Source organism: Pholcus phalangioides, unplaced genomic scaffold, assembly GCF_987345545.1.
Source record: "Pholcus phalangioides strain wild (caught in Gottingen) unplaced genomic scaffold, Ppha-v1.0 ptg000041l_1, whole genome shotgun sequence".
In the NCBI taxonomy this organism is placed as follows: domain Eukaryota; kingdom Metazoa; phylum Arthropoda; class Arachnida; order Araneae; family Pholcidae; genus Pholcus; species Pholcus phalangioides.
In genome coordinates, this window is record NW_028301627.1 from 2,026,536 (window position 1) to 2,042,615 (window position 16,080).

At 38.2% G+C, this 16,080-nt stretch overlaps 1 protein-coding gene across 3 annotated transcripts in view; it reads right to left on the reverse strand.

Moving 5' to 3' along the window:
• LOC149065040 (ATP-binding cassette sub-family C member 5-like) overlaps positions 1 to 15,416 on the reverse strand; it is a 60,581-nt gene extending 45,165 nt beyond the window's left edge. For 2 of the 3 annotated variants that reach the window (XM_089254556.1, XM_089254554.1), the window contains exons 1-8: positions 15,273 to 15,416; positions 12,087 to 12,247; positions 9,537 to 9,683; positions 9,155 to 9,313; positions 6,780 to 6,927; positions 6,416 to 6,649; positions 2,400 to 2,573; positions 629 to 691 (exon numbers count right to left, since the gene is read on the reverse strand). In XM_089254556.1, the coding sequence (XP_089110682.1) occupies positions 629 to 691; positions 2,400 to 2,573; positions 6,416 to 6,649; positions 6,780 to 6,927; positions 9,155 to 9,313; positions 9,537 to 9,683; positions 12,087 to 12,109 (948 nt within the window). In that variant the 5' untranslated portion in view covers positions 12,110 to 12,247; positions 15,273 to 15,416. Of the gene's footprint in view, positions 1 to 628; positions 692 to 2,399; positions 2,574 to 6,415; positions 6,650 to 6,779; positions 6,928 to 9,154; positions 9,314 to 9,536; positions 9,684 to 12,086; positions 12,248 to 15,145 lie in introns of all 3 variants that reach the window. The other variant, XM_089254555.1, reaches the window with a different exon arrangement.
• Positions 15,417 to 16,080: the final 664 nt, after the last annotated feature.

Consider the following 16,080-nt stretch of genomic DNA (forward strand, 5'->3'; position numbering starts at 1 on the left):
CAAAAAGGCTCCGTGAGTCAAAAAAGGTTGAGAACCGCTGCATTAGTAGATACTTTTTCAAGCACACCCATTACAATTTTCAAGCACACTCATGATTAGATATTTTTCTGAAGCACACTCATTACTAGATTTTTTCAGTGGTGCCAGAAGTGTTTCAAGTCTGTGGGTGCTAAGAGTCTAAGTCTTAAGTTTTAAGTGGGAAATTTTGATTTGTGATAAATTCTAGGGGTGCTTGAACCAGTGTCACAAATTACAGTGCGTGCTGAATAACCCCGGCCCCAACACCACTGATCGTCTCATTCATCATTATGCAATAATTCTCCAAGCGCAATCAGAGGACAGCAAAATTAAAGTAATCCAACAAATCTGAGGATGTTTGATACAGTAACTTCTGAACTTAGATATGACACATATGTACTATAGCATATATTAATTTACACATAATTGGAAAATTTAAACTGTGTACCACAATCATAATCAGTGTGAGGTGATCATGTCTTTTTCCTGTGAGCATCATCCCAAATAGTGAGAAACAAAAAGAGGACGTATAAACTGACATTTAAATAGCAAGCAAAGGAATAAGACCCAGTGAAAATTAGCAAGAAGGTCATGACCTTTCATTACTTACTCTTTCATCTGCTGCTTTGACTGCCTCTTTTCGAAAACGTGTAATAAAATATGAAATTCCGAACTGAAATAATAAAAAATATATATGCATGGTTGTTTTCTCATAAGACTACATGACAGTAATCAATACAAAAGAAATTAGCATCTGATCGCATCCAACATGGTAAACTCTTAAGGTGTTTAAATGAGATTCGGGGCAACTTGTTGAATTGGATAGAATCGTGTAGTTGAGAGACAGGTTATGGTGAACGAGGAATTCTCTGTTTAAACAGGTGTGAAGAGTGGAGCACCTCAATGAAGTGTCTTGGGCCCATACATTTTTTACTTTTTATTGATGAAGAGTATCAATGGGATTATTAGCAAATTCTCAGATAACATGAAGCAAAGGGGGGATAGTATGGAACCCAAATGACAAGGAGATTCTATAGGCAAACTTGAATATGATTGCAGCATGGAGCATAACCTTCAGTGTAGATACATGCATGATCGTTCATTTCGGTTTAAACACATCAAATTTTCACTTAAGAGTTGAATGGTATTACTACCCCAGATGCAACTAGGGTCACAGATTTAGGAATTATCATTGATGAGCGGCACAGGTTTTCTGAACATTGTTCAGCTGTGATAAAAAAAATTAATAGAATGCTCAGTTTCATTCTTAAGAAGGTCTCTTCGCATTCTCCTAAAATCATTCTTCTGCTTTTCTGTGGCTTAGTTCCTGGATTGGAGTATGCCTTGAGGTTTTGGAGACCATACCTGCAGAGGAACATAGATTTAGTTGAAGTGGGTGCAGAGAAGAGCTATGCGTGCTCTTTTTGGCACACAAGGCTTGAGCTATGAAGAAAGACTTGATTTTTTGAGTACTTTTACATTGGAGGAATGCAGGTGTTGAAGGCAAGTGTTCAAAATGTTCAACAGGATGGATAGGACAGATCATTAATTGTTAATACACTGCCAATCAACTGCTTCAACAAGGGGGACACCAGTATCATTTTGTAAGGGACAATTCCAGGTTGCAGTGTAACAGGGAGTTTTTCTTCTAATACACAGAATAGTTTAGCTCAGGGGGTCATGAATTGTAACAAATACAAACGCAAAAACTACAACAGGCAAAATGACAGGTGGCTGAGAAAAAGATGCCCGTAATAAATATAGATGTCATATATTTCTAAAATACAGCAACCTCCAATTAAAAATGCAATTATAAAACCTAAAAATAATATATATACATGATAAAATATTATACAATGCCCATAAAAAATATTTATGGTTGTCATATTCTAAGTATGGATAGCTTCCAGATTTATCCCAACACGTATTTCAACAACCCTATTTCAGAAAAACAGTTGTCATGGTTTGAAAAAGTATGATAAACATGATGTGCATAAATTGAGAAGCTATCCATACTTAGATAAGACCATAACATTTTGAAGGGCAGTGTATAGCATTAATTTTTGATTTTTTTAATTACTCTTATTGGGCTGCTGTATTTTTGATATAGTTTAGATATATATTCGACATCAATATTTTTTATGAGCATCTTTTTTTCAGCCACCTTGTTAGGCGATTTTCTTGTTGTGGTGTCTGTATTTGTAAATGGTATGCACCACACAAAACATGCAATCCTTTACATATCAGGTCTATTCAGTTTGAAGCACTAACAAGAAATTTTAAAATGATTCTATCACTTGAAAAAATAAATAAAATGAGCACTTGAAACAACACATTAATTGCAATATAGCGTCTAACGGGAGTTGAAGAAAATATACTACCTGGTATACATAGGATAGAGTAAAAACCGCAACACTAACAAGACAGAAGGGGCCAAGGAGCCACCATGTATATATCACAGCACCAACAATAACAATTGGACTTCCGATAAGAAGAGGGCCATTGTATACCATCACGAAGACTTTCTGGCAATCGTTGGAGAATAAATTGATTATCTATAGGAAGGAAAAACTTAATTCAATATCTACACAAATATTTCAGTTTCTTTACAGACGTTTTATGCCGCCTGAGTGTTTCCCCTTATAATTTTTATATTTCCTGTATTATCATGTGATCCAACAGAGTGAACAAACTCAATCCAATAAAACTGTGACTAACCCAGAAGTTATCAACACCAATCCATCTCATGTACTTACCTACAAAATAGTAAGAGAGATGACTAGCTGCAGTGGACATTTTATATATACAAATGAGAATTTTTATGTATTCTATGCATCTAATATGAGGTTTTTGAGTGGGAATTCTTTCCCACCCATTCTCAGGAATTTTCTGCAATTTCCTGTTCCCGAATTCCAGAAAATTCAGTTAGGAAATCTGGAAAATTGCTTTTTGAACCAAGTTAATCCACAATGTGCAATAAAAGTAATATTGAAATTAATGTTAAATATTTTAATACAATTTAAAAAAAATATTAAAATAGTATCATTCCATTGCATCGTTAGCACCATTTGAGTACCTTATAAGGTTGGCATGAGCTGAAGCAAAATGGCAGAAATGACTTGGTTACAAAAATCATTTTTGGCCAAAACAGAATTCTTTTCTGCCTCTTTTAACAATATACATTGTTTTCTTTTCTTTTTTTCGAGGAGACTTTCAATGTCCAGTCTGTCAACTCCTTTCTTTGATACACAGCAAATTATGAATTTCTTAAGAATGACACGCTCTTTCGAGACCACTTTCAAAAAGCACAGTGCAAAATGTGTAAATTACATGGTCCGATATAAATAAGTCAAGGTGAACCTGATAATTTTACTGCATTGTCCATCCTCTTTTTAAAAGGATTTGTTTAAATTTTAGCGCTCAGTACCAGTGTAATTGTTTTTGACAAATGAAGCACTTTCATTTCTAGTTCTTTGCCAAGCATTGTAAATATTGTTTATGCCTCTAGATGCCCTAAAAATATGGGAGACAACTGAATGTTATTGGGTACCATCAGAATCAAAAAATATATAATAGTCCTATTTATCCCAACTGCTTTGTAATGCAAATAGTTGTTTCATCTATACACAAAATGTGCACCATAATTTTGAATGCTGAATGTTAGTTACTGTCCAAGACCATGAAGTAGCAAATGCAAAATTACTTATTCCATCTAGACAGAAGTTTTTAATGACTACTCTACTTGTTGAACTCTAAAACTAAGGAAAAGAAAAATTAATAAACCAAATGGTCCACATGCATGCCCCCCCCCCCCAAATAATCTGAAAAACGATACAATTTCTGCTTTGGCAGAATCTTTAATTGCAATCTACTACATTTGTATTATTTGGCAATATATCGATGATTCTCTCCTCAATTAAAATCAATTACATGAATTTTGTAGATAGGATTTGGTAAAAAGTAGGACAAAAACACGAAAGTAGGACAAAAGCAGGACATTTTACCAAAAAGTAGGACAAGTGAGAGATCCCTGCATATTGGTGACTTTGAGCAAAATATCCTTCCAGCAGTTTAGAAATACAATGATATCTTGGCTAACAAAGATAATTTGTTCCAGAAATACATACTTAGCTGAAATGTGATTTTGAGGTTTCCATGGAAAATCATTTAAATCGTTCAAGGAACTGCCCCCAAATTTGAAGATAAGTTCACTAAACACTAAGAAGCACTGAATGAATGAACTCTAGGACTCTGCCACCGGACTCATCCCATTGCAGCAGTTTCTTCCAGCTCAGCTTCGCGGCAGAGTCTGGAAACAAAGTGTGTGTGCCTAAGAGTCTGGGTGCATGTCTAGTGTTGTGTGTGAATTTTCAGTGCTGTCATATATATGTGAAATTATGAGTGAAGTGTAAAGATTGGATATTTTTACAGTTAGAGACCTGTTGCTTTCTGTGGCAATACTTTTTAACTGAGAGATCAGCTCGCATTGGTGCCTTGAAATTGGAAACCACAGAAAACCAACTTCAGAAGACCACAGCACTGAGAAGTACTGTAAAAAATACAAATACTGGCCACAGACTGAAGCAAACAACTTCACAATTGGATGAAAGAGAGTTTAAAGAACGATGAAAAAAACCTGTGAAAAATGTTATTTTACACAATGTACACTATGCAGTTGAGTTCATGAGCCAAAGTGAAAAAAAAAAAGTGTGTGCTATATGATTAGTTGGATCACTTTTCATACATGTGGATGGAAAAGATGAGGTCCTAAAACGTCCAGACTGTTAAGTTTGGTATTAGGAGTCACTTAAGAATATGCACTGAAGCCATTCAAGTCTAAGGGGTTTATTTTTTTTTTCCTTTTTTTTAAATGCATTTTCTCAACTCAATCATTCATTTCACATGAAATGGTTAAATATCTTTCTGAAAGTGATTCTGTGGTGTAAAAATATTGATCTGCCTCCATTGACCGTTACTCATTGAACTCATTTAGATTTGCACAAAATTTAAGCTCATGACATAGCTGTTTTATACTGGTGTGCAAAAATTAAAGACGAGGCTGAAAAATTGAGGTTGAGTACTCTTTACGGATGAAAGCAGATTTATTCTGACTAGCAATTCTGGATGCATACACACATCTGGCGAGAGCGGGGAACATGCAATAAGCCCTCCAACATCATAAAAAAGACGGTTTGGAGGTGGCAGAGTTCTCGTTTGGGGAAGTATCATGATTGGTACCCGTACGTCTTCTAAGGTGGTTCAGTCACTGGTGCTTGCTATTGTACAGAGGTTCTCCTCCTTTACATTAGTCTTTTTAGAGATGGCCTCTTTAGAGGTGTCCTAAGTTCCTCGTCATGGATGACAATGCTACATCTCATTGTACAGTGGCTGTCACAGAGCCGTTGGGCTATGAAGATATTCAAGGCAACGATTGGCCGACAAGGTCCTGGATGTAAATCCAATCGAACATATGTGGAGAAGACTCCACACACTCTAGGACACACTCTATGGCAGCACGTCCCCAGCTGCCAGCAACAATTCTGGAGCTGTAACTGATGCTACAACAAAAATGGACAGCAATGCCTCAACATCTCGTTTACAACCTTGTACATAGCATGGGCAGATGATTTAAATCCTGCATAACAATCAGGGGTGATCTACTAAAGGCTGTATTTTCCTTGCTAGTCACCTGTCAGATGGTCATTTCGACCTTTTGTGCAACTGTGATCACAGCTTTTTCTATAAAGTTCCTTTAAATCCTTTAGACTTCTTTTTTGAAATGTTTTCTTTACTCTTTTCCCATTTACTCTTTTCTTATATCTTGGGGATCTTATGGTATTATTTGTGTAGATTTGCAACTCTTTTGCACAATGTTACATTTGAAAAATTGTCTCATTCTTCATTTTTGCACACCAGTATATGTTAGCGCATGTATCTATATCAACAAAAATGTTTGTTAGCAAATCTGTACTTATTAGCCAAGGCAGAAAAATGCCAAAACAAATTCAAGCTGAGGCATTCGTTAGACGAGGTATCACTGTATCTTAAAAAAATATCGTTTAGAGGGATTAATTAATTTATTAAAGGATATCATTATATCAAAGGAAGTTTTACATTTCGACTATATGCAATTCCAACGCAGATTTGAAAAATTATCATTGTAGGGGAAATTATCATCATATTGAGTATCATTGTAGCGAGGTTTCACCATAGTTCTTATTTCAAATACAAATACCACATCAAACTGAGTATGTATGAGAAGGAGAGATCGTCCTAAAATCTCAATAACAAGACTCTTGCAGGTCGAAAGCAAAATGTGATTTCAGAGATAGAGCAAATCTTTCTGCTTATACACATACTCTGAGTAGACATACACAGAAACAGTTTTAGTACCCACCTCTCCAACAGAAGAATTCATTACAGCCTTTAACCTCATAATCTTTCTGTACAAGAGAGCTTTAACGGCAGAACTAGCTCGTAGAGCAGTTCGTATGTTGATCGCCCAAAACAGTGTGAAGAACATGATTCTTAGAAATTCACTAATCATCAGCAATACCATCCAAGTCAGACCCTGCATCAGGTCAATTTCTGGAGACTGTAGGTATTCGAGTAGGATTCTCATGAACACAGTCTGAAAGAAATTATGTGTGAAATTAAACACTTGAGATACTTTTGTTCTTAAGTCATCATATGGTTTAAAATTAATAAATTAGGCCGATTACAGAACTTTAAGACGTAAAAAGACAGTGGTAAGGACTTACAGGGCCCAGGAAACCAAATGCTAAGCATAATATATATATCATGCATGACAAGAAAAAACGTGTGCGTAAAAACAGTAGGAGTGGCAATGATAACGGTGTCTTTTGAAGGCCATTTCTTCTGACTTCTTTATCCCATATGTGCGATAACCTATGATTAGGCATAAAAAAAAAATTGCATTGGCTTTTACTTTCACAAAATGATTCATGTGGTACACATTTCATGTTATTATAAAATCTGACTCCATTTTTTCATTTTGTCATATCACAGTCATCCAATTGGCCAATTAGACTATGACATACATTAGACTTAGACATGCCAAGTCTTAATTGCTGAAAAATACAGGGTGTTTTTAATTAAACTGACAATGGAGCGCCTGAGTGGTACAGTGGTAAGATGCTCATCTTCCATCATGAAGGTCCACAGCTTCCAATCTGGGGGAAGAACATAAAAAAAGTTCTCCCCACCCCCACTGAGCCTGAAACCAGAGTCATCCACTTAGGATATGCGACAGGTGTGATCGCACTGGTCTCCGTGCTTTCAGGGCCCCACCAGCACCTCCTAGAGATAGAAGGCTTCTGCACTGTTTGCCATAAACGTCATTCAGACTACCTAGCAAGTTTGCCACATTTTGAAACACAGCATCCTATTTCGTTTCTTCTTATTTTGGCATAGAATCTTCTCGATTGGCTCACAAATACTGCATAGTGACTGGATGTGGGTCATAGAAATTGCCAATTCTGAGCCTGATCATTTCTTTTCCTCACAAAGATGATACTGGTACGAGCAGGGAATTTTTCCCCCTGAATATTCTGAGGGAAGATGAACTACTTACTGACGTCACAAGGAGACTGCAGAGTCCTATCTCTAGGAGGTGCTGGCCCCACACTCATAGTAAATTACTGAAAAATCTTTGCCAATTCTGTCTGAAATTATTTCCTGCATTAATTCTCAATTTTCATTCTAAATTGTGAACTTTCATTGGTATTACGTCTTTCAATTATTTCTGATCCAAATCTAGAATTTTCATTATTTTCGGGAATTTTATCTCTCATTAGTTTTAAATTACCTCCAGCGCAGAATATTTCATCAATTTTTGCGTTAATTTACATTCAATTACGTGATTAAATGTTTTTTGTATGGACATTTGTCAGTATTTCCGTATATTTTTAAATTGTGGATGCCAAATTCTTCACCCCAACCAAATATATAAAATCGGGAAAAAAAAGGACCTAAACATTTTGGGGGGGGGGCGAAATTACTGAGATGTACCTGGTCCTGCTATAATTTTTGCACCGAGCCCCGTGTCTGGTAAGGGCAGCCTTATATGGGGCTACAGCCAATAGATGGCGCCTTCATTTCCCTCTCAACCACAGTGGTTGGAAATTGATGTTTGGTGATAGATATAGCCAGAGTTGGTATACTGTAACGTAGTAGCTCAATGGAGACCAATGATGACATGAGAAAGATTCATAAAAAAATTATTGCAGTTCCAAATGTCACCAATAGGCTGAAATAGGGTGATGAGGTAGTGTAAAAAGGAGTTACAAAGAACAAATAAATGAATAAGAAGGGCAAAACTGCAGCGAATCACCAAGCTCAATTCATCACATTCACTTTCCCGGTGAGGGCATCGACCACCTTCAATGTGGTTTGTTCTTGTCGCTCACACTTTGCATTTTCTGCACAATATTCACTATGACCAAAAGAAGCATGCCACAAAGAATATTCATCACAGTCATTGATATGTTGTCCTTTAAGGTGGTCAAGTTCGGGACTACACCAAGATAGACCTTGCATTTGAGATATCCCCACAATCAGAAGTCACATGATCTCGAGAACAAGTCGGACAAGCAACTGGAAGAAACTTGTGTCAAAAAGCTCTTTGGCTTGTTAAGCGATGTGGACAGTTATGAACATCCCACGTAAAATGTTTTTATTGGCCGAAGACCATGTTGTGCAGAAAATGAAATGTATGGTCCTCAAGAATGACAGTCAGAATGAAGATGGTTGATATGGAGAGAGTGATGGATAAATAATGATATTTCACTGCAATTTTGTCTTTCTTATTCATTTATTTGCAACCCTTTTTTACACTGCCCAACGGCACATTTTCTACTATCAACAACATTTAGAACTAAATTATTTACAGAATTCTTCTTGCCATGTCGCCTCACTTGATGTTATTCTGATTGTTAGATCAAACTATACACAGATGGTTCTGTGCACTGTCAATTTAATCACATTCATATCGTGTACATTCATTCCCAAAAGTGGACCAGGCACGGTCTTACGCTCTGTGGCAGGTCATAACTTTTTAACCACTTTTATACAACACAGCAAAAGGCAATTGAAAATATCAAAGATTTATAATTACCTCGCACCATTCCTCTGACAACAATCTTCTGGCGAGCATTGATACATATCGGACTGAACCAAGTCTCGCTGGAAAGTCCTCACTATGAGCGGAGTCAACCAAGAGAAGAATGTGAAAGTGCAACAGCCAGTTGCATCGACTGGCATCAAACTTCCAGGCCTTCAGCAACAAATATAAAAGATGAAGGGAAAAATTGATTCTTGTTACTCACAAATTTAGCAATTTATGACCACAGTATCAACTCATAAATACAAGAGATTTGGCAGAAAGTAATTGCAATGAGTACACAGTTCATCCACAGTACGACACTGATGCACTACGTATGCAAGACCAAGTGGCATATATTGCTAGAAAAAAAAACATTGAGAAAACACCTCCTTACCCTGTTTGTACTCTCACAGGCAGCAGATGCTTTAGGGACTTCATGTAGCGTTGGATACCTGGACGGCTTTCGTACTTCATGCTTGTAGTAGTGGGTTTGTAAACCGAACTCCATGATGTGCTATCGCCGTGAGCAAGGGAACAGGCGCTGCAAAATGACATGAAAAAGATAGTAAAACTTTGAATTATGAGTAACTTGGTCAAGGCCATCTTAAGAGCAAAATGGACCCTCAGGTAAAGTGATTTTTCTAAGGCCTTTCCAGGTATTATTCTCAAAAATTTCAACCAGTTCACAGTTTTATGAGGCCCCCAGGCTGTGATTGGGTGGGCACATGCATTAAGACGGCACTGAACTTTGTTTATGAGTCCAGTGATACCTCGGCTAATGAAGATGATTTGTTCCGAAATCATGTTTGCAAACCAAAATCTTTGTAAGCCGATTTCCCATAGGTTTCTATGGAAAATCGTTGGATTCGTTCCAGAAAAATTTAAAGATAAGTTTTATAGAATAGGGAAAAATCCAGAAAGAGAAGTGTAGTGTAAAATGAGGGGGTTTATTGGATTACCAGTGGAAACCCCCACAGTGAGTCATCGTGCACCTTAGTTAAAAGAAAATGTTATAATCAATATTTGAAATGCGTTTTTAAGTGAAAACCTCTGGAAATATGTTGTGCATAAAATAAGTGCAATTGTTTACTTTCACGTCGATGGTATGCCATAGACTGTCGTACAGTTAATAACATTATGAATTCATTCAATCTGTAATAGGCCTAGTGTTGTTGGCCCTGTCAGGGTCTTCGATGTTTACATTTGTATTGATGACCGATTCCGATTGTCATGATCATTCAATATTGTTATATTACATAAACGTATGTAAATTTGATTATAGGGGTCATTCAAGTATTACATCAGCATCGAGGGAGAGAGGGGGTTTTGAATTTGCTGACTTTTGATAACAAGGGGGGAGGGGGGATTTGAAGGTTACTTACCCCATCAATCACTCTTTTTGAAGATATGAAGTATTCGAAGCTGCTGACGAAATTTTGCTGACAAGGGGGGGGGGGTCAGTGTTTTGCTAACAAGGGGGGAGGAGGGGGTCAAAAATGGCTAAAAATCTGCTTACGTAATACTTGAATGGCCCCATAACTGTTAAAAATTTTATGCTAATTTCAATGCCACAGAGCTTTGAAGCTGATTGGCCTGCGATTACATGTGACAGGGAACTTCCCTTTATATACTGGATGTGTGCTGTGTACAATCACATTCCACTTCCTCTTGTACTCTCTTACAATTATGATCTGAAAGTTAGTAAAGTGCTTTTAGCGCTTCCGATCCTCCAGATGCAGTAAAAGAAAAACATGTGGTAATTCTCACTCCGGTGGCTGCCTCTCCACCGTTGACTGTGACAACTATAAGGACGTAGTTCCTCCGCTAAACTTCCTTCAAATGCTTCCATTGTGATAGAACTTTTCTCCTGCTAAAGCTGAGAGCTAGCTCAACTATAGGTCTTCTCCTCCTGGGCTTATTGCAAACTGAGACTGTGCTATCACTAATGGTTTCTCTACATGTCCATGGACTACCTGATCTTTGTGCGACTGTGGTACCACGGAAAAGTGGTTCCAGTGACAGAACAGACTTCCTGTCACTTTCTGGTCAGACTGAGGCTGATCAGGCGAGATCTACCTGCTTTACTAAAATGTGATTTTATTAACGTTAAAACTTTTGAAATTGATACATTGTGTTGACTTAGAATCTAAACTGTTCATGCAAATAAAATTTAATTGCAATAAATGTTTCAAGTGCAAAAATGTGGTGCAGTTCTTCATTGCCGTCTGTCAACAATTCAATTATTGGGAAAACCAAAAATTAACCGGGAATGCAACTGGCTTTTAAGTTGCAGTAGATGCATCATAACCATAGCATGGCTTCTTTGGGCCCCGGACACTTTTCCTTGAGGACCTTCTTGAAAGGGTTATTATTATGCAAAACAAATGTATACTTTTGAGGGGTGATTAGGTCGTCGATTGATATCGTTATCCCATTTGTCTCAGGGCCCATGGGCAGTGCTCTGGTTGCCCCAGGCTAATTACAGCCCTGGGGGGACACACGCACGCACGCACGCACACACACACACACACACCTCACAGTGCAGCAGTTTTTATGTTAGCATGCACATCTGTGTCAACGAAAACGTTCATTAGCGGAATCCGCATTTGTTAGCAGAGGCAGAAAAATCATTAAAAAATATTTTTCGTCAGCCCGAAAATTTGTAAGTCGAGGCACTCACTAACCAAGGTGTCACTGTATTTCACAATATGAGCAGAATTTTTTAAACAAACTCTGACTTAAATAAATGAACAATGTCTAGGGAGTGTCTCCAGTCTTTTTTTATTTTGTGAAAACAAAAAAAGGTCAAGAGAGACAGCTTTCGAGAGATGTGCATACTAAACGAAAGAAAACGATGCACAAAACAGAGAAATAGACCGAAATACTTTTGCCAGTCTGTAACGTGCCAATAAAAGAATAATAGAACATGTGGCAAGGAGCTTACCTTTCTGGGGTCCCTTTACTCATATTTGCTCGGAGATTGATTTATTTCTTCCAATCAAACTATTAGATAGTTTTTCTTTCAGCTTTTCGTCAATCTATGGAGCTGTCATCCAATGATAGGGAGAGCATTTTTCAATATGAGGGGGTCAGAAAATCATTATGCTGAAAATAAACAAATATGTACAAAATTAATAACTGCAGTATAATTGTAAGCTTTGGCTTCACAAATCCCAGGCTCCAGATCATAACAGCGGCTAAAAAAACTGGTATTGGCACCTGAAATTTTTCAAGTTTCATAACGAAAACAGAGTCTGGGGAAAAGTGAAAAAATTTCAGAATTCTTATGAGCGACATGCAGAGCCATTGGGAAGTGCACGTGGAGCACAGGTTGTTAACAACTGTTTTTAGATTATTTTTGACAGAAAAGAGATACTTGATGCCAAATTTTTTTTTACAAAAAACTACATATTTTATAATATATATATCATAATTTTATTATAATTAACAATTTCAAAATTTTATAATTGAACTCATGCAACTACATAATGAATCCAACCATGCAACCATATAATGGAGAATTTCTAAAACATAATATGACGGTTGAAATGACACCAAAAAAAAGAACGGTTGGTAACTCTAAGCGTAATATAACCAGAAAAAATCATGACACCTTCAGACTCCAATTTAGCAAATTTGAACATTTTTAAGCGTCAATACCAATTTTCTGGTCGCCTGAGATTTGTCCAGCCCTGGTAGGCCTATAGAAGGCCTCATGATAACTAGATTTTGTACTATGATTTTCGAGAATAAGTGTGAATGTCAAAGATATTATTGAAGCGACAGAATAAGTACCTGTGTAGGCAGGTACTTTCAATTAAGTGGAGGGAGGAAACCCCATAGAATTTCTTTGCACGGTGGGAGGGAGAACTCCTGGTACTGTTAAGGTACTGCTGTAGCAGTCAAGCGATCGCTTTGATAGACTCGCATCACAAGTACTCAGGTTCAAACGCCACTGGTGACGCAGTCACATCTCGCGTCGTGTGTACAGTCGCCAAAGGTGCCACCAAGCACAGATTTAGGGTGATGAACCAATGAAACAGGAGGGGAGGACTTTCTTTCAAAACATGTACAATTCCGGTTTATTGCCATGGACAATTTACTACTGATTCAGTTGTGCCGGAAGTGTGAGTACCTAACAGTTTGAGTGCGCATCTAGTGTTTCGTCTGATTATTCAGTGCTGGCATCTATATTCCAGAAATGAAGAGTAATGATTGAATATTTGTACCATTGTGGGCCTAATGCTCTCAGTGGCAAGAATTTTCAATGGGAAGATTGGTTTGCATTTGCACCTCAAAGTTGGGAATTAGACTGTGCAGGATTTTAGGATCATTTAGGAGGTTTGAAAATACACTACAAATGGTATAAATATATATATACGCACCTTTAGTACATGCTCTTTGTCCCCCCCCCCCTCCCTGGGAAAAGTTGAAATGACGGCCCTGGACTGTGTAAGTTCGTTTCATCATCTCGTATTTCATGGGACAAATAAATTCCCGCTTATTATTCAGCTCTTGAGAGGGACAGTCGCTCCCTTTGCTCCATCCCTCTAGATGCGCCGCATTTTGGGCAACGCATTGATGATTTGATGAGCCCTGTTTCGCGCAAAAATTCCAAAAACAAGGGCATATTTGGGCATAGGTACGTCTGATAGAAAATGATGTTACCCACGCCCTCCTCACCCAACGTTGCCCGGTTGTTCGAAAATTTCAGAGTGAGTTTTTGACTAGAAATTATACCCTGAAATTTTTTAACAACGCTGAAAACAGAAGGCATGACGAAATGCAATCAAATACGACAAATTGAAATGGGAAAGGAAAAAAAAAAGGGAACAATACAACCTGACCAGACGACGAAAATGTAATCCAAACAGTCGGACAAGCACAAACAACAAAATGGCTCTACGGCTGTTTGAAAAGACGCGCTACAACAAGTATCGCCACCTAGCAGTATTTTTCAGAACTAGTTCGAATATTCTGGAACAACGACAACCCGGAAGAACAACAACGAACCAGAGCGCGCCAACAATGGCGACTTATCATCGGAAAAAAGTCGCCAATTTGGCGTGTCCCCTATATCGAAGCTGTTCCGATGCGCCTGAGCGAACACAGACATCTTCAGATTTCAAATGGAGCAGAGGCAGGCATCCTCAACTGTGAATGAGGTAGAGATATGTCATCAGTTGCAAATGAAACCGAGGCATTGGGATCCAGGCTGATTTGTCGAGGCACTAACTTATTGTGTAGGTGCACCTGATGTCTCGATCATCCTGTATATTAAGGGGCAAACAAATTTTCCCAAATATTATTCAGCTCTTGGAAGGGATAATAACCTTCCCATCTGGATCCCCACTTGGGTGCCACAGGGGCAGGGGCGTAGCCAGAAATTTCGTTCGGGGGGGGGGACCACTTTCATTTCGGGAGGGGACCAAAGTGACAGAACAATGGATTTGGCCATCTTTCTCCCTTTTTTCTGTCATTTTCTCACATTTCGGGGGGGGGGGGGGGACCAGACCCCCAAGTCGTCGTCCCCCCCCTCGCTATGCCCTTGCACAGGGGTGGTTGGCTGAAGTTACTTTTCCGTGGTTGTCAACTTGCATTCGCGAATGGGAGTAGAGATCTCCTCGTTAAAAAGTCCTGCCACAGGAGAGTAACCGGCCAACAATGGTACACATATTCAATCAGTACACTTCCCTCACCATTTGGAATATAGTTATATTATATGGCATCACCCAGAAACCCAGCACACAAAGTTAGATACACACTCAGATTGTTAAGTCCACACGCTTTTGGGTCTACTATGCCCTGAAGCTGGGCTGGAAGAGATCTCTGCAACGGGATAAGCCCGGTGCCATAGTCCTCGGGATGTGGCGGCCCTGCGCCAGGATAAATTATAGAGGGATAAACAATAATTTTGTGAGTTGCGTATGAAATTTTGTTTATAATATTGTTATAATTTGTTTATAATAAAACAATACAAACAAAGATGAACAATTTACGCACAGTTATTGGTATAGACGCGCAATATGTTTGCCGTGATCGCCAAACCCCTGAACAAAATCTCTTATCAGTAAAAAGTCGACATTGAAAAGAAGAGACAGTGATGTAAACAAACAAATCCTGGTCATACCATCAAAAGACAATTGATGACGGTAGTCTTAATGTCTTCATTTTTGTGCCGAATATTACAATTCGGACATTAATATCTCTCCCCGGGTACACTATTATTAAATGCCGCTGTAGCAAGGAGTCAACAAGTGTTGACTATACTATCTTCTACTACGACTACAACTTATTTGTTTTCGGTGGCGGGGTGGATGGAAACTTCTTTCCCCCCCTTCTTCGATATTTTTCATATGTAACCGTAAAAAGATGTTGTCATACATTATTTCGAATTGTGTAATTTTGAACCTTTTTTTGACAACATAATATTGTTTTTTCAATAATGTCTGTATTGAAATTTTTTTAGTGGAGTTATAAGTTTTAGCATTATTGTTATTAGTATGACCATACGTCCCGCATTTCTCGAGACGGATTCGTAGTGTGTCCATATTTCCTGGAGAAAAATACGGGTAATTTGATCCCGGGTGGGGAGTACGAGACATCACCAATTGTCACCAAATAGTCGCCAAATTACGGAGAAATGGCCAATTACGTCACAAAACTTGAGAACCAAAATTTTCTAAAATATTACAAATAGCTGTTTTCAACATCAAAATTTGAAAACATTATCAGAATGAGTTCGTTTATGAGGTGATTCGAGATAGGTTCTTTCACTTTCCGCTGGGTGCTCTGTCTGCTAAATCGTTCTCCTCCCACTAACAGAATATAACCAACTTAGCGACCGTATTGAAAAATTATTCAACAACCATGGCCCCCCCCCACGGGGGGGTCGAGCCTCCAAAAATTTTACAACTCTCTACTATTTATAGGTCTGT